At 45.3% G+C, this 26,737-nt stretch overlaps 2 protein-coding genes across 6 annotated transcripts in view; one reads left to right on the forward strand and one right to left on the reverse strand.

Moving 5' to 3' along the window:
• Nucleotides 1–15,645, reverse strand: part of SDHA (succinate dehydrogenase complex flavoprotein subunit A) — a 29,839-nt gene extending 14,194 nt beyond the window's left edge. Inside the window, exons 1-8 of one of the 2 annotated variants that reach the window (XM_027073260.2) lie at nt 15,523–15,645; nt 8,495–8,581; nt 7,102–7,263; nt 4,769–4,912; nt 4,321–4,485; nt 3,336–3,484; nt 2,557–2,681; nt 152–320 (exon numbers count right to left, since the gene is read on the reverse strand). In XM_027073260.2, the coding sequence (XP_026929061.1) occupies nt 152–320; nt 2,557–2,681; nt 3,336–3,484; nt 4,321–4,485; nt 4,769–4,912; nt 7,102–7,263; nt 8,495–8,581; nt 15,523–15,585 (1,064 nt within the window). In that variant the 5' untranslated portion in view covers nt 15,586–15,645. Of the gene's footprint in view, nt 1–151; nt 321–2,556; nt 2,682–3,335; nt 3,485–4,320; nt 4,486–4,768; nt 4,913–7,101; nt 7,264–8,494; nt 8,585–15,522 lie in introns of both variants that reach the window. The other variant, XM_027073259.2, reaches the window with a different exon arrangement.
• Nucleotides 15,646–15,649: 4 nt separating this feature from the next.
• CCDC127 (coiled-coil domain containing 127) lies at nt 15,650–26,737 on the forward strand. Of its 4 annotated transcripts, none has more exons than XM_027073262.2 (3): nt 15,650–15,784; nt 17,499–17,629; nt 25,468–26,737. In XM_027073262.2, the coding sequence occupies exons 2-3, from the start codon at nt 17,509–17,511 to the stop codon at nt 26,127–26,129; spliced, it is 783 nt and encodes a 260-aa protein (XP_026929063.1). In that variant the 5' UTR covers nt 15,650–15,784; nt 17,499–17,508; the 3' UTR covers nt 26,130–26,737. The 4 variants fall into 4 exon arrangements, with proteins under 4 accessions (XP_026929063.1, XP_026929065.1, XP_053069893.1 ...); XM_027073264.2 differs by having other exon boundaries at nt 15,735–15,851; XM_053213918.1 differs by lacking the exon at nt 15,650–15,784 and adding an exon at nt 15,835–15,856.

Here is a 26,737-nt window from a genome sequence, read left to right on the forward strand (position 1 = left end):
AGTTGGGTGGGGTAGGTGAGTTGCTAAAACTCACACAGAAGCCACACCAGCCCATGTGCACATGTAGACATGAATAGCAACCACCCAAGAGAAAGGAGGGTGTGCATGTGTGTGTGTGCACTCAGACACCTTTGGATAGAATGACACAGACCTTCCTTCACGTATTTCCAGAGTCATGGACCGAGACACGACGTCTCTGGATGCCAGGTCCTTTGCAACCGGGGCATATCGCTCCATGAATCTTTCGCCTTGACTGTTAATGAGAATGCCTCCCTCTCCACGGCACCCTTCTGTAATGAGACAACCGGCACCATATATACCTGCAAAGAACCCAGTTAATTAGATGATTATAACCTAACAATTGCTAGGTCAATATTTCAAATGCAAATTTTTTTCCAATACATTTCTGGGGGTGGAAAGGAAAAGGGTATGCAAGGGGCATGATGCTCACAACAGAATAAGACAAAGGACAGGTTAAGTAAGGAATAGTAGGAAGTTTTGACAACAAAAAGCACCAATGAAGCAGCAGTGAGGAGAAAGGGCAGCTAATGTAGTAACAACACAGCTTGGCTGAATATTCCAATTCCAACAGCTTTTCAGCTTTCAGCACAACCAAGCATGAGTTAAATATCTCAGGTTTTAATTGTAGAATGTTCTTTTGTAGCATGAAATTGTGACTAGGTAAGAAAAACCAGCTTGGAAAATTCATATCTAAAAATTGGTTAATGGGGCGCCTGGGTGGCTTAGTCGGTTGAGTGTCCGACTTTGGCTCAGGTCATTATCTCACGGTCTATGCGTTCGAGCCCCGCATTGGGCTCTGTGCCAACAGCTCAGAGCCTGGAGCCTGCTTTGGATTCTGTGTCTCCCTCTCTCTGCCCCTCCCCCACGCATGCTCTGTCTCTCTCTGTCTCTTGAAAATAAATAAAAATAAAAACTTAAAAAAAAATAAAAAAATAAAAACTGGTTAACAACAGCAATAATTACCACCATTCATACTTATACTGTACTTGCTGTATACAACTCTAAGTTTTGTAACAACCCCAGGAAATATCCCTATTTTCAGAGAGAGCAATGATAGCTTAGGAACTTGTCAGTGTTCTGCAGCTGGGAAGGCAGAGCCAAATGCACACCTGGCAACTAGGCAGGTCTGTGCCCTTAATCTCACTGTCCCTTCAATAAGGAATGCCAAGCACCTGAATTTTAACAAGGAGACAAACACCTATGTCAATGTCACCTGAAAGTTAAAACTGTCATTACCACACCAGAAGAGTTTTCTTGCTTTAAGAACAAGAAAGCAGAGGCACATGAGTGGCTCAGTTGGTTAAGCATCTGACTTCAGTTCAGGTCATGACCTCACGGTTGGTGAGGTCGAGCCCCAGTCAGGCTCTGTGCTGACAGCTCAGGGTCTGGAGCCTGCTTCGGATTCTGTGTCTCTCTCTGTGCCCCTCCCCTGCTCACACTGTCTCTTTCTCTCAAAAATAAACAAACTTAAAAAAAAAAAAAAAAAAAAAAAAAAAAGAACAAGAATTTCCTGGAGCACCTGGGTGGCTCAGTTGATTGTGTTTTGACTCTTGATTTTGGCTCAGGTCATGATCTCACAGTTTGGGAGACAGAGCCCCAAGTCAGGTTCCATGCTGACAGGACGGAGCCTGCTTGGGATTCTCTCTCTCCTGGTCTCTCTGTTCCTCTCCCGCTCACATGTTCTCTCTCAAAATAAATAAGTAAACTTTAAAACAAAACAAAAACCCCCAAAACCAGTATTAAAAAACTACCTAAAACATTTTTTACTTTTTATCCCTGCCAGGGATCAGAAACAATATACTGACAGAGCAAAGAGAAAACCCAGGTCTGGTTCTTTAGCATGGTGGGAGGCTACTTCCACAAAGTGTGGTGTCCCCTCAGTTGACAGGTCAGAAAAGCAACTAGAAACAAAGTCCAGATTGAGACTTGCCTGTCCCAAGAGGCAGATGTCTCTCTCCAATTCATATCTGAATAACGAACTCTCTCAATTCTGCACCTGCAGCCTAGACCTCCCGTCTGAACTCCACATTTGCACACTCAACTGTCTGAGGACGCAAGATGAGCTCAATGTGCCCACAACTGGCACCATGGTCATTAACATCTCAGGGGGCCGCATCTGCCATAGCTCGTCCCGACTTTATACTCTACTGGACAGCCTGATGTTTTCCCTGGAACACTGGAATCTGCCCATGCCACAACTCTGATCAACAGCTCTCGGGACATTCACTCAGGAAACATTGATGAGGTCCTACTATGTGCCAGGCACTGTGAACTGCAGCACCTGTCCCCACCTCTGGGAGCTGACAATCGAGTTGGGGAGAGGGACACTGAACAGTCTTTACATAAAGCTCCAGCTTTACGACTGGAGCAGGTATCGCCAAGGCAAGGTGGTGGCCTAAACTGCCTCAGGAGAAATGGAAAAAACTTCCTTGAGCAAATGACAAGCTGGGCTCTGAGAATGTGCTAGTGTGTGGGGCTACAGAGGGGCATCGAGAGGTATGAGAGTCCTGACCCATGAAAGTGGTCCCGTCCTACCTGTGGGGTGAAACTGAACGAACTCCAAGTCCTGGCAGGGAAGACCTGCCCTGGTGACCATGGCGGTGCCGTCACCGGTGCTGGTGTGGGCAGATGTGCAGCTGAAGTAGGTGCGCCCGTAGCCTCTGGAAAACAGACGGGCCAGCAGAGAGAAAGCAGTGACATATGGTGTCCCGTCAGGATCGCCTTTCTAGTGGCACCAGAGTGGACAGAGCAGCCCGCAGCACCGTGACAGGTGCTGTCTGCACGCGCTACCCTGGGCAACTGGGGCGGGAGCCTGGGAGACGGAGGAGGCACTCTCGTTTATACTTCAAGGCACTATCATGCTATCTGAACGACCTCCCTGAGAAGCGTGTGCTGCTTTAATGCTGAAATTTTTGCTTTTTACAGACTCACTCTTGTAAAGGGTTAAAATAACGGACTGACAAGGTAAGAAATATAATTTAGTTTCATCATGTGAACAAACAGCACTTATCTACACCAGAAATCAGTATAAACACAGTGTCCACTAAAGCAAAAGACAGGTTAAGCCAGGAAGTGTCACGTGATTCTCCAGACCCGTTTCCTCAAGGGTCCTCTCAGGTGCAAACTGAAGACAGATACTTCCTCACCCACATGAGGCAGCTGCTATGATTGTCCCCTTTGGAGACATGGAACTGAGACTGGCAAAGCTTATTATGCTCCTGGGTTAGGTCACTGCCTCCATTTTTTTTTTTTTTTAAAGAAACTCGGAGACCCAACTTTCCTACAGAAAAACTAAATACAAGTTAGACTCCTACCCAGTAGCTACAACAGTGTTCTTTGCTCTTATGCGATGGATGGACCCGTCTTCTATGCACAGCGCAATAACACCACGACATTCTCCATTTTCCATCAGGAGATCCAAGGCAAAATACTCTACAAAATAGCTGGTATCATATCGCAGAGACTAAAAAACATGAAAGGAAAAAGAATCCCACAGTTTCAATTGCATTAGGGTGTTAAACTAACATTTCAGCAACACTGCTCATATGAACAAGTCAAGGGCTCTGATGTGGTGTGTAACAAATGGACAGGGTAAACCCTGGGCTGCAAAAGAAGCCACAGACTTTACTTGCATCAACCACAGTGCTGATGCTGTTGTGGATCAACACAAAAGGTATCCTGTTCTCAGCTGTATGATCAGAGAAGATGCTGCAGCTGCTCAGTAAACACGAAGGGCTCTCACAAAACCACCAGCTCCCCAACATGACACAGTATGCTGCAGGATGGGCAGATCCTGTCACACGTGTGTCAATGCACTCAGCCGAAGCTGCCACCAGGGTCCTAACATTTGCAAATCAAGAATCTGTCCCCATTTGAGAGCAAGAATTCAGAATACTGATTATTATGAATCAGAGTTATTCCAAATATTGATTACTTGGCTATGCCAAAGTAGGCCCTGATTATCCAGTGACTACTGTCCCCCAAACCTTAGTCCAGTTTAAACACTTAAGTATTAAATCAATTAGTTCAGGAACTCAGAGGTGCTGAGTCCTAAAATACTTGCTCTGTTTTTATACTTTCGGTATGGCAGATCAATTTAATTTTCTAAAATAGACAGTTTCAAATTAACAATTAACAAATATACATCCTGCCATGTTAGTCTGCTGTTTATTAAGCAACCCCAGGGCTGACATGCTGACCTTCTGACCTGTCCCAGAGTGGCCTGTTTCCAGCTCATCACCACATGCCTGGCCTGACCAGACCATGTCCTGTCACCCCATGCACCCAGGGTGGCCTCACCCTTCCATACAACGTGTGCAGCAGCGAGTGGCCAGTGCGGTCAGCCACACAGCAGCACCGATGGGCCTGCCCGCCTTTCCCAAACTTGAGGCTCTGTCCACCAAAAGCGCGCTGGTAGATCCTCCCATCTTCAGTTCTGCTGAATGGCATGCCATAATTCTCCAGCTGTGAAATATGAAAACAAACACCTAGGACCTTGAAGGAATCGGGATATTCATCGCTAATTTACACTAAACAATTTCAACATAAACCTGTAAACCCAAACCAATACGTTCTATGAAAATTTCAACACTTCAGGAAAAGAGAAAAACTTTGTTATTAAATGAACTGAATGGTTAATGATAGGAAAGATTTCCCTTGTTACATCAACTCGTTACCATTCCTTGGGCCGACCACATTTGCCTCGACCTCTCTTTTCTACCAGAAACAGACCATGCAAGGACAGTACCTCTACCACGGAAGCAGGGGCCTGCTCTGTCATGTAGTGGATGGCATCCTGGTCCCCCAGCCAGTCGGAGCCTTTCACAGTGTCGTAGAAGTGCCACCTCCAGTTGTCCTCCTCCATGTTCCCCAGAGCAGCATTGATCCCTCCCTGTAAACACAGGGCAGACTTACAAGCTACGAAAGGGAACCCTGGACCTTCCAGGCCCATCCCCCTTCCACCCACTGCCCAAAACTGGATTCAGAGAAAGCCAACTAATTTTGACAACAACGGCATGTGAGGGACCTGACTGCAGTCCGATTGGTTACAGGACCGTCCTGAGCAGGGAGAGGCATGACAGATGCCAAATCCTACCTCCCTCAGCCTCAGTGCCCTTACCCATGAAGGGACATGAAGCTGAACTCGAGAGCCATCTGGAGGGTTAAGTGAGGTTTTATGTGCAATGCTCGTCACCTCCAAACCTGGCACATAAAAGGTACTGAGCAAATCTATCTGGGATAATTTTATGACAAAATGTTCCCAGTGGCATTTATGGACATGTGTTAAAGAAGTACTTACTTTCAAGGAATAAACTCTAAACTCAGAGTCACATTCTCTACCGTGTCTGTCTCTCAGAGTCACAGAAAATGGCAGTACAGGGACAAATGTAACACTCACACTTTTCCTCCCCAACTTAAAACCAGATTACTCATCTCTTTTTGAGAAGAAAAGGCACATTTTCTGACTTCCCTCTTTTTTGCAAATGTTCCTCAATCAAGCTTCTGAGTCAAGCAGACCCATGCAGGAATTCTTTCCCCCCTTGGTGCTGCTGTGCCTCAGTTTCCCATTATGTTTCAGTTATCAAGAAAAGAGTCACCAGCACAAAGCCAGGAACCCTAACAAGACAAGCAGCAAAAGTCACAAGTTATTTCCTCCTCCTTCTCCGACCCCACCAATTGTAAACCCAAACACAGTCCTAGTAAAAATGTTAAGTACCAGAGTAGTAGCAGAAGAGAGAAACCTAGTTTAAAATAACACTAAATACTTGGCCCAGTGCACATGTCCATGCTATTATTTTATTGCTACTATTAGTAAGAATCAGGGCCACAGACAGCTGGTCTTCCAGGAGTCCCAAGAAATACAATTTTGTTTTTCTAAAGTAATCTCAGGGCGCCTCAGTGGCTCAGTCGGTTGAGTGTCCAACTTGATCTCAGCTCAGGTCTTGATCTCAGGGTCGAGAGTTCAAGCCCCATGCTGGGCTTCATGCTGGGCACAGAGCCTACTCAAAGAAAAATAAAAAGCAATCTCTATACCCAACCCAGGGCTCTAATTCACGACTCTGAGATCAAGAGTTGCACGCTCTACTGACTGACCCAGCCATGTGCCCCCCCCCAGGAGTACACTTTAGACTTGCCCAGTCCCCACCTGTCTTATCCCCCCAATTAAACCTTACTTTCTCCAACCAGCATTCAAGTTAAGCTATCCATTTCTAACTTTTTATTGTTTTAATACTGCACTATCTGAATATACTATTATTTCTCATTATTTAGACTTATGTTTACATCCATTTTTCCTTTTAGACACAATGTAATCTTCAAAAGTATGTATTATTTATTTTTCAGTTTATAACACATAGTTTTAGAACAAAGTATCCGTGTAGCAAAGTGCCTGAAGAATGTTGCTGCATGCTGAATACAGGCTACAACAGTAATTAGGGTGGCGTTTACTGGTTCCTGGAAAGTTACCCCACACTCTGCTATCTCTATGAGGAAATATGTTCCAAATACTGGAAAAAAGTTCAATTCATTCCAGTTTTGGAATACTACCTGTATACAACCCGCGTACCACCTACGGTGTGCCAGGAAAGAAAACAAAATTATAAAATCACTGTGTACTTTTTCATCTTACTTTTATCCTCTTCCCTAAATTTTGAGCATTTAAAGGCCAATGTTCTTCTGTCCTGCACATTCATGCCACCAGCAAAGCTCATCATCATCGTACTTAACGAGGCCCACGCCAAGGATGCAGCAGGGCCAAGAGAATCAGTCCAGAGACAGGCTCATTTTAGATTGGGAAAGTACAGTGAAGACAAACTATGATGGGGGCCAGAGGATTAGGTGGGTGCTCAGAGAAGACCTGAGTGTCACTGGAGCAGCAGAGCGATAAGAGGCCCTAGGAGTGACTCCGGCAGTGGGGGTGGAGGCAGTGTGGGAACACACTCCCAAGGCGAGTAAGCCAGGTGGGTGCAAGGAGCAGAAAGAGACAGGAACATGGCTGGCGTGCAGTGAGAAGGCCTGTGGCAGAAGACTGAGCACTGCTGTGCAGGCGCCAAAACCATTAAGGGGGCCCCTTTCTCTTACCTGGGCTGCAACGGTGTGTGATCTCGTAGGAAAGAGCTTTGTGACGCAGGCCGTGTTAAACCCTGCCTCGGAAAGGCCAAACGCAGCTCGCAAGCCTGCCCCTCCAGCGCCTACCACCACCGCGTCAAATTCATGGTCCACTACCGGGTATTGCGTAGAAATCTGGAAAGGAACAATTCACCTGTCAACCACCCATTTACCTATGCCACACATTGGGACGGTGGGTGCAGTGCAAGAGCTCAGACAAAATGGAAGAAGCGATGAAAGAGCAACCACAGCAGAGGGGCCTCCACCCTGTGCTAGGACCCAGAGTGTGTGGCTGGCACACCCCACACCGACAGGACCGAAACACAGACCCGACGAAGAGGGAGCACGCATCCTAGCACCTGGGACACCCACCATGAAGTGAAATGTTGAAAACAAGAGGTACAGCCTCAAAGCAGGGAACCGTGGAAGCAAAGGAAAGCAACGACACAAATCAAAATATTAGTTCTAAATATGGCTTTCCTACTCCATTATCCTTTCTGTTCATCTTTTTCTGCTGACAGCCATATATTCATACACATGCTTGTGTGAATCTAAGCTCATAATGCAGTATATAGATCATGATTCTCCACCTGTGGTCAGCAAGTTTCTCAAGAAAAGGTTAATTTTTTTTTTAATGTTTATTTATTTCTTGAAGGAGAGAGAGACAGAGTGCAAGCAGGGGAGGGACAGAGAGAGAGAGGGAGACACAGAATCGAAAGCTGTCAGCACAGAGCCTGATGCGGGGCTCCAACTCCCAAACCGCGAGATCATGAACTGAGCTGAAGTCGGATGCTTAACCGACTGAGCCGCCCAGGTGCCCCAGTATGTTGTTTTAATTAGGTAGGCACATTCCGATTCATCTGGGCAACTGCCTCAGCACTGAGGACCACCCCCCGGTTTCAGGACCATGTTTGTGTTGGACTGAGAAGGTGCCAACTAGTATTCAGTAACTATTGTGAGCTTGTGAGAAAAGAATTTGTAAACAAATTTTAGTGCCTTCAGCAGAGGACAGAACAGACCCAGTAAACACCAAGAGCCTACACACAAGTGGCTTCAGGGTCCTATGTCATCTGTCACAATGAATAATGTTCAGTGGTCACTGGTATTTTATTATTTTGCTGCTTTAAATTTTAATCTGGTTTATAGATACTTAAGAACCATAAGCAAAAAATGTTAGTAACTATGCTTACATTTGTACTACAGTTAAGTGCTATACACTAAAAATAATTAGAGTATTATTGGAACCAGAATGTTTTCCTTTAAATAAGACCTGTGTATTACTCCAATATATTGAAGACTGGCATAGATCATTATTCCTCTAAGACAAGCATATCATTTATAAGGGAACAAAAAGTTGTAAACTTACTGAATCTGAAACTTTAGCTGAAGACCTCTTATTCCCATCAATAGTGAAGTGAAAACCGCAGGTGCCTGCCTGCCATGTCGTGGGCCACTGCTGAGACAGAGATGGAGACATGGAGAGCACTTAAGTGTCTTAGAAGAATAACAAATCATCAAAATTTCCCAAGTCATTAACCTTTTTATGTATCCAGCTGCTCCTTCACCTAGACAGCTCACCTGGGGTCCTCTACTTAACCCTGAAGGGTAGAGGCGGACTAAGGACCCAGGGCAGGCCCAAGTGGCAAGGAGTTGGCACTCCGAGAAAAGCTCTTCTAGATGAAGCTTGTCTCCAAACAGGACACTCACAGACTCAGCAGGAAATGAAAAGGACACAATGTCACGTTCATTTCTTAATTTATGGTTTTTAGTGGACAATGGGAAACCCATCTATTTTGTGAAAGTGGTAGTTTACAATGAAGCACTTTTACTGGATCCATCACGACCCTCTTCACACTATAGCACCACACGTCTGCAAGGTTTTGTGGTTCACTGGAAAAGGCCTGGGACGGTGTATTGGGAGATCCATCTTCTACAAGAGGCTCTACTGCTTATCCTGACACTGGGTACCAGTGGGACCAACCCTTCACTGTGAATGTGAAGACTCCAGGCCTAGAGATGCTCCTGCTTCACCACTCTCCACACCTGCGCTGGGCTGTAGCCACATACCCTCTCCTCTGTCATACTCCAGGGTGCTGTTCCCTGTCTGAACACTTGTCCCTGGCCATTCCCTGGCTAATCTCTACAACTCTCCAAGTTTTGGCTTAAACGTTCCACCCTATGAACATTTACTCAAGAAAATTGGTATTAATGAAATCACAGCCCAGCCTGAGAGGCCATCTTCTTTATATGAAAACCAACTTATAAGGCATGTCTTTCTGTTCTATGACTGCATTTTAGAGGGCTACTGATAAAATGAAGTCTTAGCAATTTCATGAACAGTTTTAGGAATTAAGTATGTTTAACAATGACAAAGGGGATATGAGAGATGTCTTCGAGTATTCTGCAGTTTGGAAGAGATGCTATTTATTCTGTGGGGTAAAAAAATTATTCTGTAGGACAAACAAGTGGAGAATTCAGGGAGGAGAATTTGGCAAAATACAAAATGAACTCTGAGTGGTTTTGAACAGAAGGACTTTCTTTGAAGATTAATGGCCTCAGGCCAGGCTGGAGGGCTTGGCCGCTTGCAAATGGAGCAAATGGAGCAGGTGGCTCCAACCACTAGACTTTCTTTAGCATTTAGGGGCACCTGAGTGGCTCAGTCAGTTAAGCAACTGACTCTTGGTTTTGGCTCAGGTCATGATCTCACAGTTCATGAGTTCTAGGCCTGCATCTGGGCTCTGTGCTGACAGTGCAGAGCCTGCTTGGGATGCTCACTCTCTCCCTCTCTCTCTCTGCCCCTCCCCACCTCTCTCTCTCTCTCTCTCTCAAGAATAACTTAAAAATATTTTTTTAGACTTTCTTAAGCACTGAGACCAAATGATGCCTGCCACAAATAGTTGACTTTATGCTAACAGTTCCAATTACAAAGAAGTTTCTTGAATTTCTAAGTAGATCTGAACTGATAAATGCAATATTCTTGAATTCTCCAATTTCAACTTTAAGTATATATGTATTTTTTAATGTTTATTTATTTTTGAGAAAGAGAGAGCACAAGCCAGGGAGGGGCAGAGAGAGAGGGAGACACAGAATCTGAAGCAGACTCCAGGCTCTTAGCTGTCAGCACAGAACCCAACACAGGGCTCGAACTCATGGACCACAAGACCATGATGTGGGCTAAAGTCAGATGCTTAACTGACTAAGCCACCCAAGCGCCCCTAAGTACTTTTGTTTTTACTGACATAAGTCAACTTTTTGTCCAGTAAACGAATTTAAAAACTTAAAAAGAATATTCTTCTGCTTTACTATAATTTTTAAATGGTAAAAATCACATCTTAACAAAGAACCAAGTCAGCAAAATACAAATGTTCATGAAATTTTAATAAAGTACAAGATAAAGGTAATAGTTCCAAAAAAGAACAATACATTTTACAATACCAAATTGAAATCAAAATAGAAACAGAGAACCTGTCCCAGCCCCACCACCAACCAAGTGGGAAGGCAAGCCAAGAACACCATGCAACTGTCCCACCTCATCTCCCTCAGAGTGACCTACTGGCTCCACAGCACATCTCTGAGTAATGAAGAAAACTTGAAATTGTTTGGGAATTCCAACAATCCAAATGGCCACGTGCACAATTATAAAGTTGTGGTGACAGTACATGGAGAGATTGATCCTATTACAGGAATAGTTATGAAAGTGACTGACCTCAAAGAGTATATGGAGGAGGCAATTATGGAGCCCCTTGATCATAAGAATCTGCATTTGAACATTCCGTACTTTGCAGATGTTGTAAGCATGACAGAAAAAGTAGCTGTATATATTTGGGAAAACCTCCAGAAATTTCTTCCTCTGGGAGTTCTTTTTAAAAGTATATGGGGGTGTCTGGGTGGCTCAGTCAGATAAGCATCTGACTTCGGCTCAGGTCATGATATCACGGTTCATGGGTTCAAGCCCTGCATCAGGCTCTGTGCTGACAGCTCAGAGCCTGGAGCCTGCTTAGGACTCTGTGCCTCCCTCTCTCTCTGTCCCTCCCCCGTTCACACTGGATCTGTTTCTCAAAAATAAAACAAACATTAAAAATAAGATTAAAAAAAAAAGTATATTAAATTGACAATAATATTGTAGTCTATAAAGGAAGATAGCTTTTAGGGGTTCATACTGCAGAAAGATTAATTTCTTTCCATATTTGAAAAAAAGGTCTTTATCTCCCTGGACTGTTAAGAAGTCATCGCATAATTGTTACACCTCCAATTGTGCTCTGGAGTGCCTGATTTATTGAAATCATTGTGTGTAAGACCCATTGTGAATTCTAAACAATTTTAAAATCAAACTTGTAAAACAACCTAAGTACCATTTAGAGTCTTTTATCTATAGATTAAAAATCCCTTCATTTTCAGTAAAATGTTGTGATGTGGAATAGAAAGGTAAAACAAATGAATTTTTGTTTTTCCATTAGCTCGTATTTAGTATTCATCTTTTTTCTTGGTATAATACGAATGGTCAAAAATGTTTTTAAGACTTATAGTAGGTGAAACTGAAAAAAAAAAAAAAAAACAAAACCAAAAACAGGACCACACAATCCAGAAACACAGATGACAGACACTTCTTCCTTAATTACATCTTGGGTGTGCTAAAGGCACACGTTTATTCAGTGAAAGTGAGACACACAAATCCCCACAAGCGATTCGTTGTAGGTGGATGTACAAGGATTGATGGAAATAGTGCTTTGGTGCACGTGCAGTTTTGCATAACTTGTTAAAGTATGAAATGCTAATGAGGAACAGCATATTCATTGAACATTTGTTGGAATATGAGTAAACTATTTATTATGTATATTTGTCTATGTTTCCAGATTTTATGGCCACCTGAACAATTTTAATTCAGAAAACTGAAGAATAATCACATATTAAATCCTATAAAAATAATCAACATGAAAAGGACATATTATACTGTAAAGCGTCTTTTATATAGTTTTTCCTAATCGATCCCATTTTTGTTCTGATCATTAAACTTACCTGCTTAAGTTGAACTGTAAAAAAGTAAAATAGTAACAGTGAGATTCCCTAAGTATTTATTTCTTCTTTCTAGGATGTTCACGTTAAATAAAGATAGACACACACGGCCATCTCAAACACTGGCAGCTGTTAAAATGAAATCTTTAACAAATTATCATACTATCTCCCTGTGGAAAATAGAATACTAGCTTTTTATCTAAATCGGATTTGAGGAGCAATTTTAGAATCTGGAGAGCCCAAAATTAACCCAATTTGTCTATAAATAAAACTATTTAACATTTTTTGAAGTAAAACGATCAAACATTTTCCAACAGGGAAACGTAAGGAAGCGTGAGGAAATCTGCCTTGGAGGCAGAATTAAAAGAAACAGAGCTTTTAATGACATGAAAGCACAAGTGAATGACTTAAATGGTAAAAGGGAGAAAACTGAAGAGAAGGGCAGAGATATTGAAACCCTTAATCTAGCGAAGTACGGGTCCCCATCTGATAGCATTCACCTATGAATTGCAGACAAGAAACTATTTGTAAGTACAATCTGTACAATAAGAAAAGCAGCCCATAAAGGCTCTGAAAGTGCCTTGGAAGGCCATGGGAAGAACTGAGGATGGGGGAAGATGGTTTAAGCGAACTGAGTCCTCATTCAGAGCCACAAGTCAAAGTCCAAAATGGATGAACATAAGCCTGCACATTAGCTAGAGACATGGAGGTAAACACCAGCGGCCAATAACAGAAACAATTCAGAAGTGATTTCACTGGGGAACGGGTCTGAGGTTAGGAGAGGGTCTCAATCCTTTTCATTTATAAAGCCTCTGTATTCCTTGACTTTTTTTTTTATAACTATGTGTAATTATTTTCATTAGAAGTTTAAAGGTTTTTAAAACAGGGATGCTTAGAATACAATTCACAAGATTATCGAGCACAGGCTGTAGGTGTAGGTCCTGGCTAGAATGATCACCACACCAGGGCGTCACAGGCTACCTCCCAGAACGCTCATGAAAGAGAAATGGAGTCTATCCAGGGTCTGAACTCTGGTCTGCCTGGCTGGCACCAGATTCAGTACATTCCCCCTAGGTAAGGAGCCTTGGGAAAAATCTCTGGGACTCCAAAATAAGATGCATATCCAGGTTACATATCAAAACCAAGCCACAATTTTTCCAGTGAACCAGGAAAAACATCCCACAGAATGCAGAAATGAATACCACAGCGGTATAATTACCCCAAAAAGGAAAACAAAAAAGGTTACCACAATGGCCTAAATAATGTAATTCTAGATACATCATTAAACCAAATTCAAAACAATACATTCAAAGAAAAGAAACTGACTTACTCTAGAACAGTACTTTGGATATCCATGTTAAAGAATTTGAAAAATCTCATCTGAAGCAATTAACCAGCAACTATTTAAGGACCTTGCTTTTACTTTTCCTTTCAATACACCAGAACAGTCTGCAAATTATGTCAGTGCATTAAGATAACTAAAAATGAAACCAACGCAAAATAGGTTTGATGATTTTGCAACTTGAAAGCAGCTGTAAATATAAACTTCCTTGGAAACACCAGAGAATTGAACAAAATGAAATCAAGAAAAATTCTCTGTGGATTTTATTCAAATTACCCTCATCATCTACTCTCCGTGCACATTTCTCAGTTGGTGACCATACATTTCGTTGTTGTTGTTCTAAGTTGATGCTTTTGTTTTTGCCAATCTTAAATTCCACTACATATATTGCTTGGGGGCAGAATTAATTTCCACAGGAAAAGCTATCTTCATCAAGATAAAAAGAAGGGTAAATGCTGGCAGCTAATAGTTGATTCAACCAAGATAACTTCCAATCAAGCCAATACAAAAGTACAGGTTTACACACTCTGACCAGTGGTGCTCAGAATCTTATTCTCACTTGCAGCTAGGAGCTTAGAGCTAGAATTCTAGTCCAGTTTACATAAAGGACAACAAGGTCATAAACAAAGGGCAGGCAGGTGGTCAAGGGAGTTCCACAGACTGGAGGGGTCTTAGTCTGCACAAGAACGCTGGGGTGACCGAGGACACACGTTTAGCTCTTCTCCCAGCACCACCAGTTACTGGCCACTGCACTTAACAAGCAGGAGGCACTAAGAAGTCTGCTCACGTTTGCCGAAGAATACCCCACTGCCCATCCAGCTTGTGGACTTAGAGCCCAAGATGGGTGGGGCATGGAGAGTGGGGACCTCTGCTCAGGAAGCATCAACCACAGCAGCACGAGAAAGCATTGAAAACGTTCTCTGGCATTGGCAGGATGGCGGAGTTAACCTTCTCACATTTAACTTAATTTTTAGTATCTGTATTTCAAAATGGAGAAAATTGCAGGTATAATTACAGGCATAACTCCAGTCAATACTGTTGAATGCCTCGGTTCCCACTGGGATTTTCACTCTGTAATTACATTACTAAGTAGGTAGGCAGGCGGATCATATAAAAGAACTCAAACAACAACCCCTCCAAGTTTAGTGTGCTGAAATAAAACCTGAAAAGGTAGATCCTGAAGACGTAACTGTAAGGAGTACATGTGACACAATCCGGTAAGCAAGGGCTCCAGAAGGCACAACCCTGACGGTCATCCACGACTGACCGGAGTCCGGGCAGACAACGCACGGGAAATCAGACTTCCCGGCGCCGTCGCCCGAACGTGGTCTGCGGTCAGAGTGCTGACGTTCTTCGCCTGGTTTTCTAATGTGCGCAAAAGGCCACCATACAAAACCCAAAATGAAGGTGCAAAAGTTGCCAGATCCCGGTGTGAAACACGGGTCTTCGCTTTCCCCGAAGAAGCGCGGTTTTGCAAACAGTTGCCAGGCAAGCGCCAGCGCCGGTGTCAGACGTGCCTCCCACCTACCCTGCCTGGGGCGGGAGGGCCGAGCCCGGCCGGGTCCTCGGGGCTGCTGGCACCCGACGGACCGTCCCCAGGGCGATCGGCACAGCGCCCGGCCGGCGCGCGCCTGCGGTTGCCGGCCCGCCTCCGCCGGAGATCCAAGGGCGCTTTTGGATTCAGAGGCCCGGGGCACCCACGGGCCGCCACCTGTCAGGGTGACCTCGGGCAGACACGCCTCCCCACGCGCCGAAGGCTGGGGCGGGGGCGACCTTAGTACTCTGGGGAAGGGTCCCCGGGGACGGCAAGCGGGGTCATGACCTTCACCGGGACGCGACTCGCTGGCTTCAGAAGGAGTCCCGCGGCCCTCCGGGTCGGCCCCACCCCTTCGGGCGGCCTCCTCACCGCATCCTCCCCCGGACCCTCGCGACCCCGTCCCGGTCCGGCGCCGGGGGGACTCGGCGTCCGCTCCGCCCCGTGGGAAGTCCTGCCCCTCCTCGGCTCCCCGCGCCCTGCCCGCCCCACGGCGCCGACTCACCGCCCTAGTCAGTGCCAGGCGCCGGGCGCCCAGCAGCCGCGACACCACCCGGACCCCCGACATGTCTGCCTTACACGGTGCTGTCCCACCAACCCCCGCGCCAGACTGCGCCTGCGCACCTAGAAGCGCCCAGGCCCGGACGAGGGGACACCGCGCCTGCGCACCACGCCGCGACCCCGGGGCGTGAGGGGGTTTCGCGCCTGCGCACAGGATCTGACAGTGGCGCTAAACGGACCCGGGGCCCGGCGCTCCCCGCCCGGGGGTAGGTCGGAGGGCCTGGCCGTGATCGAAGCGGGACCAGGCCCTGGGCTGCATTTGGGAGAGGCTGGGTGAGGTAGGGGGTTCCGGGAGTAGGTTGCGGTTCCGGGGGTAGGCCGGGGGCCTGAGAGGAGGTCTGGGATTCCGGGGGTAGGCCGGGGGCCTGAGGGGAGTTCGGGGTTGCTGGGGTAGATTGAGGTTCCAGGATTAGGCCGGGGGCCTGAGGGGAGGTCAGGGGGGCCGGGAGTAGGTTGGGGATCAGGGGTGTCGGGTGTCCCGGAGGTAGCTCCGGAGGGTGGCCAGGGGTAGATTGCGGATCAGGGGTTCCGGGGGGCAGGTCAGGAGGGCGGGGGTGGCGCTGGGGTCGGAGTAAGTCAGGGCGCCAGGCTGTGTTCAGGGATTCCGGAGATAGTGTTCCCGGGCGCGGTCGACTCGGGGCGGGGGGCTCCAGCGGTGGAGAGGGCAGCTCCCGAGGTTTAAGTGTCTTCGCCAAGTCGCCTGATTTCGCTTCAGATTTAGGAAGTGTTTTTAATTTTCGTGTGTGTTTATGTAAGTTACGTGAAATCTTTTGTGGAAGGAAGTGGCATGGGAAATCAATAGTTTTAGTCGTTTAGTCGTTATCCTGCTTTTCGTTTTGTATTATGAGGATCTTTTTCGTGCACAATTTTGTGCAATATAATTTCGGATTATTTTACTGAGTAAGTTTACAATGATCCATTCCCATTTTATTGACACTTAGGTTGTTTCCAAGTCTTTGCTAGTACTAAATAAGACCATAAAGAATACAATTGTGTATAACCCTTTGTCTTTATTTAGGATTCGGCTGCTTTTACTAGGATTGTATGTTTCCTCAGGCCTATCCCCCCCCGCCCACCAAGTGGACTTTACTGGCTTGAAGGAAATGAACACTGTCCTTCCCAGCCCTACTTTGAGAGTTTTGCAGTTTAGTACTTTCAGATAACTCGTTTTTTGTTGTATAGTTACCACAAACTCCTTAACATAATTTTTTTGGCATTTCTTTATTGCCAGTTAGAATTCTTTATTTTTAGATGTTAAGTATTTATTGAAAACCCCATTAAAATCTTTCGAAATTGAATTAGATTCCTTTTTTCCTATGTTTGCTTTATTTCTTTTGTAATCAGTGTGTATTATTTGTGGCCATCACATAGAGATAAGCTGAAAGTCTCATTGCTCTATTTTGTGAAAATGCCCAACCTCCTGTGGATACTTAGTAAATTGGTACATTTCATACTAACATTCGACCCCAGGCTAGTTACTGAGACACAGCATGAGCTCTAAGCAGAAGCCTCTAATTGTGGTGTTTGTGGGGAGGCAGGAGAGACTTCCTAGCCTGTTCCCATTTCCCCAACACACCGCTGACTGGACCTCTCAATGTCATTCATTTCCTGAAGCAGCCAGTGTTTTCACACCTTCCTATTGATACGTCTTTGTGTACAACCGTACTCTAAAGCTTGTTTATGTTAGAGACCTTATCTCTTTCTCCTTCTACTTCACTTATTTGAGACGTGTCTTTGCCCCCACTATATCCTGGGGAGTTGCTATTGTCTGAGGCCTTGTTTTTTTTCTTCTTTTAATCCTGTAAGACTCAGTGCTATGTGGCTGGCTCATAGGTAGAATTGAGCCAAGAGGATGACACGATTGTGCCAGATGTATTTTATTCCTTTCATGTGATTAATGATTTTATTATTTACTTCAAGGTATATCTCCATGAATAATTTAAATGACCCTCCAAATTGGAATATCCGGCCTAATTCCAGGGCTGATGGGGGTGATGGAAGCAGATGGAATTATGCCTTGTTGGTTCCAATGCTGGGATTGGCTGCTTTTCGTAAGTCATGGTTTTCCTAACGTTTGCATTTTGGGGACTGAAAGTGTGGAGCCCAAAGACTTTGGCCTTTGGGCACGGACAGATGCCAGTGTACATTCTAGTGTTATCCATACAGTGAGTCTTAAGCAAATTACTTAACCCCCTGAGCCTTGGTTTCCCTATCCATTGAAGCTAGCTAATCATAATTACCTCGATGCGTTGTGAAGGCGAAATAAAACAAGATATTCAGAAGCATTGTGTGTGGGGTGAGTTTTAGTAACTGTTAGCTCCCATTTCAGACTTCACTGCTCTGAAGGGGGCTCTCTTGCTTCAGTTGCCCTCATAAGGACTGACAGGGAAGAATAAATAAAACAGGCATAAAAGAAAACCTTTTTGGTTGTCTTTAGAAAATCAGCCTTTGGGAGACTTTATCCAGTAAACCTCTGCTCAGCCTTGGCCAGATTCTTTCTACTTTGAACTGGCTTTGTACCACTTTGGGGAAATGACCAATTGCCAGTTATAAGTATTCCAGCCCTTAGCTTTTATTTTTCACTACAGTGATACATTTCCTGATGTTCAGGAATTGATTTTATATTTTGTCATATCCCACAGTTCTGGGTTGGCAGTTAAGAATATGAGAAACTGAGGGGCACCTGGGTGGCTCAGTTGGTTTAAGCATCTGACTTCGGCTCAGGTCATGATCTCACGACTCGTGAGTTCGAGCCCTGCATCCGGCTCTGTGCTGACAGCTCAGAGCCTGGAGCCTGCTTCAGATTCTGTGCCTCCCTCTCTCTCTGCCCCTCCCTTGCTTGCACTCTGTTTCTCTATCTCCCAAAAATAAATAAATATTTAAAAAAATTTTTTTAATTAAAAGAGAATATGAGAAACTGAATAATTGAATGGAAGAAAAGTCCAAGCTGCCCTCTATTAGCAGTGATACTTTTTATGGAGCGTCTTTTTATGTGCCTGGATTTCTCAGGTCGAAGGGCTTACCATAGAGGAAGTGAAGGGTGAGGAGAGTAGCATTTATCAGTTGTTCACTTATCACCTGTAATGTTGACTGTGCCAGGAGGCTAATTAACACCCATATTTCGCATTATAATTTCTAAACTATGTAATAATATGTTACTGGAGAATCTTTATAAGAATGCCAAGTTAAAAGTTTTCTCATATCATGTTACCTAAATAAGACAACCAAGAAGAAAAGGCACAGTATTCCATCAACCTTGTCAGGGACAAAAAGCAACATTTCAAAAGTCTGAGAAGGCAAGAACCTCAAAAGTAAAAGTTGTTATGAAAAACTATAAAAGCTAACGAGTCTGGAAAACAAAGGGAACATGAGAGTCCCTCCAGGGCCTGTCCCAGCCTCAAAACTAATTAATCGTAGTTAGTCAGTGTAAGGTTAAGCCTTCCAATTCACTCACCCTAGCCACAGGCAACAGGTAGCGTTCCTGAGGGTTGGGAGTGCTTTGCAAGATGGCAGGCTTCTAAGTGGCAACACCCTTAGGGCTGGGTTTGGGTCTGCCCAGGCTCTGACCTAGAAGCTGGCACTGTGCAGAACACTGAATCATAAAAAGCATTTGCTCTTGTCAGCCTCCCTGAGAATCAACGGTTAGTTTTTTTAGAAAATGCCAAAATGGGGGCGCGTGTCTGGCTCATTCGGTCGGGTGTCCAACTTCAGCCCAGGTCATGATCTCGCGGTTTGTGGGTTCGAGCCCTGCATCGGGCTGGTGTGGACAACTCAGAGCCTGCAGCCTGCTTTGGATTCTGTGTCCCTCTCTCTCTACCCCTCCGCCACTTGCATTCTGTCTCTCTGTCTCTCTCAAAAATAAGTAAACATTAAAAAACTTTTTTAATAAAAAAAAATGCCAAAATGTTTTCCCAAGTGGCTGTACCATTTTGCATCCTCAGCAGCAGTGTGTGAGTGATCCAGTTTCGTAGCATCCTCCACAGCATTTGGGGAGGTCACCGTTGTTTTTATTTTACGCCCATTGTGGCTTTAATTTGCATTTCCCTAATGGCTGATAACGTTGCCTCTTCCATGAAGTGTCTGTTCCAGTCTCACAGTGATTTTCTAGTTGTGTTGTGTTTTCGTGTTGAGTTTTGAGAGTTTTTACTATATTCTAGATTCTCCTACTTTGCTAGGTATCTGATTTGCCAGTATCTTCTTCCACTCTGTAACTTGTCTTTTCGTTCTTTTAACGGAGGCTTTCACAGAGCAAAAGTTTTAATTTTGATGGCGTCCAGTGTGTCACTTTTTCTTTCATGGGTCATGCTTTTCCTCCTGAGAGCTCTTCACCTATCCGTAGATCCTGAAGATTCTTGTTTCTTGATAGTTTAGTCTTAATGTTTTACGCGTAAATCCACGATCCATTTTGAGTTAATTTTTTTTATAAGGTATGAGACTTAATGTTTTCTTTCTTCCTTTCCAATCTGTCTTTTATTTCCTTTTCCTCTTTTTTCTTGCACTGGCTAACATTTACAGGCCTCCCTTGAGAAGTTCCTATCTTAGAGGAAGAGCGTCCAGTGTGTACCGTTAAGTGCAATGTTAGCTGTGGGTCTTCACAGGTGTTCCTTGTCAAGGCGAGGAAAGTCCTCTCTGTTTTTATGTTTCTTTCTGTGTTTTTATCATGAATGGTGTTCAGTTTCGTCAAATGTTTTTCTGTAGCAATTGACAGGATCATGTGATTTTCTTCATTAGGCTACTCATGTCGGATTACACTGATGGGTTTTTGAATATTGAAGCCTCTTACATTTTAGGAATGATCTCCACTTGGTCATGCCATGTAATCCTTCTCACACATTGTAGAATTACATTTGTTAGTATTTTATGTCTGTGTTCATCTGCATTTTATTATTTTAGCCATTTGTCGGGGTTCTCCCTTCTCCACACTTTTTTTCCTGTGTTTTTTTATTTCATTTATTGTGTTTTTCAGTTTTAAAATTTTCATTTGGGTTTTTTTTTTTTATATATCTTCTGTTTCTTTGCTTAGGCTGTATATTATCATGCCTGCTTTAAACTCTTTGTCAGGTAATCCTAACGTCTCTGTCATCTCGGTATTGGCATCTACCAATACTCTTTTTAAATTCAATTTGAGATATTTCCGATTTTGGGTATGGAGAGTGATTTTTTTTTTTGTTTTTAAACTCCTCAGTGGGGAAGAGGATGCTATTCTTTTTTTTTTTTTTTTTTAATGTTTATTTATTTATTTTGAGAGAGTGTGAGTGGAGGAGGGAGAGAGAATGCCAAGTAGGCTCTGCACTTACAACACAGAGCCTGACCTGGGGCTTAGTCTCACAAACCATGATATCATGACCTGAGGTGAACTCAAGAGTCGGACGCTTAACAGACTGAGCCACCCAAGCACCCCTGAAAAGTGATTTTCAATTGAAACCTGTGCATTTTGGCTGTTAGGAGCCTGACCCTTTATTTGGACATTTTGTGGCAGGCTTCTTGGACAGGCCTCTGGTAGGGGAAGGGTGGTGCTGCCGCCTCGCTCTCCGCTATGGATGCAAGTCCGGGCTCTCCACTCAGCCGCTGGTCCACAGACGCAGAAAGGAAGGATCCCCTCATTATCACTGGGCAGGAGGTACAGCTCCCCCAGGTCTCCACTGATGCTCCGTGGCTGGGAGAGGTGGGAGGGGCTTGTTACTCCCCATTCTCTGGGGACATGGAGCCTCTGACACCATCCCCCTGAGTGGGAGGGGTACCCATCAGCCTCCACTCCAGCGAGTGAGGTGGGGATGGAGCCACAGCGACTGTGCTGTTTGGTGCGAGTAGAGTGGTTACTGTCCAAGCTCTCTGTCTTGCTAGGCCACCTTCCTAGTCCTTTGGCCAGAGAGAGCAGACTTTTGCTGGGGCTTTTTAAAAGAACGTCTTCACCGTTGCCATTTCACCTCCCAAGTCTGGGATGTGTGAGGCAAATGAAACTCCGGGGACTCACCATCACGGTGTTCGTTGGGTGCCAAGGTCCCTGGCCAGTCTGCCTGCGGTTCTCTACCTTCAAGAGTCTTCTTGTGTTTGTTGTATGTACGATGGCCAGGGTTTCTTCTTTTTCTTTTCTTTTTTTTTTTTTAACAGAACTAAACTGAAATTTATTAATATTTCACTCTTAACATTTCTTATCAACAAACAAATGAAATTCATGAGCCAAAAACCCAAAATAAAACCAAAAAGAGAGAAAAGCATATAAAGCTAAATCTTGATCCCAGCATTAACAGTTGAACAGAGAATGTGATATTTAAATTCTTAGCAGATGATAGAGCCTGGGTGGCTCAGTTGGGAGTCCAACTTCAGCTCAGGTCATGATTTAGTGGTTCATGGGTTCGGGCCTCATGTCAGGCTCTGTGCTGACAGCTCAGAGCCTGGAGCCTGCTTTGGATTCTGTGTCTCCCTTGCTCTCTGCCCCTGCCCCACTCTTCTCCATCTCTTTCTCTCTCCCTCAAAAATGAATAAACATTAAAAAATAATAATGAATAAATTCTTAGCGGATGATAAAGTGTAGAAACTAAAGACTTACAAATTATTTGAAACCTAGAATCACTGACCAGACGTTACACAGTTGGATCACGGGAAAACAGCAGAGAGGGGTTACGAGTGAACCTACACTGTTCTAGCTGCACCCCATGCTCTTCTCAGAGGAAAGCCTGGCATTGATTAGATAGTGGGCCAGGCTAATAACTGGCAGCAGAACCAGTGATAGTAATCTGCTTAGCAGAAGAGCCTTCCACTGGATTGGCAATTTTGATCTGGGCCCCGGGCATCTGGCAGATCTCATTAATGCTGGCGCCTTGGCACCTGATTATGCAGCCAATTATTTGGAATGGTGAGTTCGTGGGCAGTTTGAATAGATGCATCCAAACTTGCCCAATAGCCTTTCACCTCTGGAGAGCTGGAGTGAATTCTGGCAAATCCAGTCCTGCCATGCATCATGGCAAAGTGAGACTATCGTCTTGCCACCTGGTTCGGCTTGGCCAGATCAAGCGGAGAAATGGCGTGTTGTCCTTGAGTTGAGTATGCATCTAGAGGTGGTCCCTCCAGGTTATGGGTGGCATGGGGGTAGCCCACAGACTCGCTGCACCGATCTTAGCTGTCCACACAGATGACTGGAGAGCCGGCTGGCATGGGCTGGTACAGAGTGGTGATGACCCTGCCTTGGACAGACGGGGAGAGTGTCTCCAGCATCACCAGGCACATCTACTTGACACACTTGGTGACAGGCTGCAGCACACCAGTGATGGTAATGGCACGCTCGGTGGTTTTGGGTAGCACACCCCTCGCCACCTGGACCTGGGGCCCCCAGGGTGTCTGTCTTATAGCTGCCTTTTCCAGTCAGGGAGCCACACTGGGTAGCTGGCACCACCAGCCTCAGGGTAACTGGGGGCCTACTGGCCACTATGCTGTTGGTCATGGAGCTGTTAACATCTTCTTTCAGCATGTCAATGATCATAGCAAAGGCCTTACAGATGACATTGGTGGGGCCGGGTGGAGTAATGATTCTGTCTGGACAATTCTCCCAGGTGTTGATCTGATGTTCATACGCCACTCTCCTCGTGGATCCTCTTAACCAACTCCCCTTTCTTCCCAACGATGCTTCCTATTTCCTTTCCACGCGTAGCAGCCAAATGGTGAGAGTCACATTTAGTTCACTTTTAATCACACTGGCGTCCAAGGGGAGCGGTGGGTGGTGTTCAGGGGAGTTCCCGGGTTTCTGGCAGTTTCAGGAGGAAGAATAGGAAAGAGTGCTTCTATTTCTTTAAGCAGGATCCCCAACTTTCTTCTCTGCCTTCTGAAACTGGGACTGCAAACAGTTTTGTCTAGCCAGAGTCCTAGGGCAGAGTTCTCCAAGATCAGACCCAGACTGAAGGTTTCTCGGACTTCCAGGGCGCCTGGGTGGCTCTGTTGGTTAACCATCCAACTCTGGTTTCAGTTCAGGTAATGATCTCACGGTTTGGGGGTTTGAGCCCCATATTGGGCCCTGGCTTACAGCATGGAGCCAGCTTGGGATTCTCTCTTTCCCCCTCTCTCTGCACCTTTCCTGCTCACTCACTCTCTCTAAATAAATATTTAAAAACAAAAACATTAAAAGAAAAAAGATTTCTCAGACTTCCATTCTGCCTCCACACTTTCCTCTGCACGCCTCCCTGGTAATCTTACCTATATGTGTCACATTCCTGTCCCATCTCTTCATGGAGGCCTTCGTGATTCATTGCCACCTACCCCAAACTTCCCAGTCATCAGCCTGCACCGTGTGGCCTGATGTTCAGTTCTGTGTGTTCTGTATCAGTCGCCACTTGTTCTGTGTTTCAGTTGTGGTACTTTTATTAGATCATACCTGGGTTAAGGCAGGAGTGGCTCCCTGACTCTGGTTCCCTCCTTGACCCTCTGCTCTCTCTTGCACCCCCAACTCTCCTACTTCTTATGAGCGTCTGTGAGGACTTCTGTTCAGCACCTGCTGACGTCCAGAGTCTGCTCCAGCTCCTCCTTGATGTAATCCCTGCAGCCCAGGCCTGTCGGCTCCTGGAAGCAGTCGGCTCAGAACACGTGGTGCCCGCTCCTGCTCCTGTTTGTTCTACCTACAGGGACCTTTCCTACCAGCTGCTCCTCATTCTTCCAGACTTGTGCCCTCCCTGACTGCACTCCACGCTGAAATAGTCCTTTCCTCCCCTCTTCACACATACCTCTCTGTGCTGATCAAATGGTATTGTAACTGTTGCTCTACTGGTCACTTCCCCTGCCTGTGAACTTGGGCCAAAGGAAGACGTAAAGATATGTGCTTTCAAGTGTCAGTTACCAAGTGAAATAGGACTAGAGGCTGTTTTTAGTTGAGGAAGGAATACGTTTGTTTCTATGCTTATAGAATTGGGGTGGCTGCAGGTGTCATAGACCAGTGAAGATTCCCAAGGGACCTGGGAGAAGGAGAACCAAATGGCGAGGACACCAGCTTGAGTGCTGGGGGATGGAAACCCCCAGAGAACCTCCCCGGGGCTGAAATTTGTCCACACAGCAGAGGGCAGAGGCCTGGCTGCCCCTCGGTCTGCCCCATGTTTGTGACGTTCGAGTTTCCGTGCTGGGGAAAGGGGGCCAGGCCTGTCTTGAGGTTGAACCTCTTACTCCACCTTATTTTTATGCACCCCTTGTCAGAATAGAAGCAAGCCTCTTGGACTTCAGCTGCTTACTAGTGATGACCAGGCAAGGCTGAGTGCACTTTGAAATTACTCAGTTCTGTAATCACCAGCCAACAATACATGAAGCATAGCTATATTAACTTTTATTTATTTATTTATAAGTTTGTTTATTTCTCTTGAGAGAGAGAGAGGGTGTGCACGTGCGTGGGGTAGAGTTAGAGAGAGAGGGAGACGGAGAGTCCCAAGCAGGCTCCATGCTGTCAGTGCAGAGCCTGACACGGGGCTCGAACTCACAAACCATGAGATCATGACCTGAGCTGAGATCAAGAGTCGGACACTTAACTGACAGAGCCACGCAGGTGCGCTGAACTTTTAAACCTTGCCAGTAGCGTATGCACTGTAGTCAGAGTGGGCAGTGGTGGTGGGTTTGAGAGCAAAAGAAAGCAGTGGTAGACTTTCTTTGCTGTAGGAGATGAGGCTGAAAAGGGAACTGTCAGCAGCCTTGTCACACTTGCCTTTTGGGAACCCCTGTCTGATTTTAAGCTGTGGACTTTGCTTGCTATGTGGTTTCGTTCCAAATGTTATCTGTATCTCTCAGGGCTTAAGATTTTATTGAAATGTTGTTCTTAGCTGCTTTATGCCTTTTTGTTTTCATGCTTTTTAAAAATAAAGCTTACAGAACTTCAACTCTGACTTTTCATTAAATGTCTCTTCGAATTTATTCCTGTCAGGTTGGATTTGGTCTAGGGAGTCCCAGAAAGAAATAGAAAAAGAGAGAGAAGCGTACCGTCAGAGAACGGCTGCTTTCCAGCGGGATCTTGAAGCAAAGTACCACGCCGTGATCTCAGAAAACCGGCGTGCGGTTGCTCACTTGTCTTTGGAACTTGAAAAAGAGCAAAACAGAACAACGAGTTACCGAGAAGCCCTTATCTCTCAGGGGCGCAAGTTGGTAGAAGAAAAGAAGCTTCTGGAACAGGAGCGGGCTCAGGTCATGCAAGAAAAGAGACAGCTGCAGCCCCTGAGAAGCACATACCTGAGCTTCCTGGAAAAGGAAGAAGACTGGCAGAGGAGGGCCAGGCTTGTGCTGAAAGAGTTTGAAGATGCTCTTACGGAAAGACAGAGCATCTACTGCAGCCTGCTCCTCCCGCGCAGCAGGCGGCTGGAGATAGAGAAGAGGTTGCTGGTCCGAGCATCCACTGACCCGGTTGCCGCCGACCTGCACATGGCAGCCGGCTTGACCGACATATTTAAGCACGACACGTACTGTGGCGATGTCTGGAATACCAACAGACGCCAGAATGGGAGACTCATGTGGTTGTATCTCAAATATTGGGAACTGATTGTTGAACTGAAGAAGTACAAGGCAGTCGAGAAAGCCATACTAGAGAAGTAGGGCAGGAGTGAGGCGTGCCGTCTTCACCACGCTGCGGCGTCTCGGCGTATCATTTTCTGGTTTCCTTCTGCCGCGTGCGCGTGTAGCACTGTCGACCGAGTGTTCTTCCACTCCCACTGCCCTCTGAGCGGGACACAGGGTCCCGCTTCCTTGATGCGTTTCAGCTCTTGAAGATGCAGTTTCTCAGGAGGATTCTTTTTCAAGCTGTAATATTTTATTAGGCTGAACAGTGTAACCTCATATCTGCGCTATAGGGTAAGATTGTTTTTAAGAAAGTCAAATGCAGTACTGATTCTCAGTAGTGTTCTGTCTGTTTTTATCACTCCGTAAATAATTGTTTTCTCCTCCAATTTTCTCTTTCCTAGAATTATAAATAAAAGTTGTCAGGTAACAGAACTGCCTAATGATGATGACAGAAAATAGTAATATTATTGAGGATTCATGCTATTGTGAGGGTCTCTCCCACCAAAGGGAAAGAAAGTGTTTCCTGTATTCAGTTGATAACCTTGGTATGTGTTTTGCATCTGGCTTGTGTCCATGTTCAGTTAGCACATGCTATGTATTTGCAATGACATCTAATAAAAACACTTGCCATATAAAAGCAACAA

The sequence above is a fragment of the Acinonyx jubatus genome, unplaced genomic scaffold (assembly GCF_027475565.1).
Source record: "Acinonyx jubatus isolate Ajub_Pintada_27869175 unplaced genomic scaffold, VMU_Ajub_asm_v1.0 scaffold_20, whole genome shotgun sequence".
Lineage (NCBI taxonomy): Eukaryota > Metazoa > Chordata > Mammalia > Carnivora > Felidae > Acinonyx > Acinonyx jubatus.

Coding starts and splice junctions, on each gene's coding strand:
- CCDC127 (XM_053213916.1), top strand. CDS start 22,653: ATGGGTGGCATGGGGGTAGCCCACAGACTCGCTGCACCGATCTTAGCT. Junction 22,849..25,467: donor GCTGCAGCACACCAGTGATG/GTAATGGCACGC, acceptor TATTCCTGTCAG/GTTGGATTTGGTCTAGGGAG.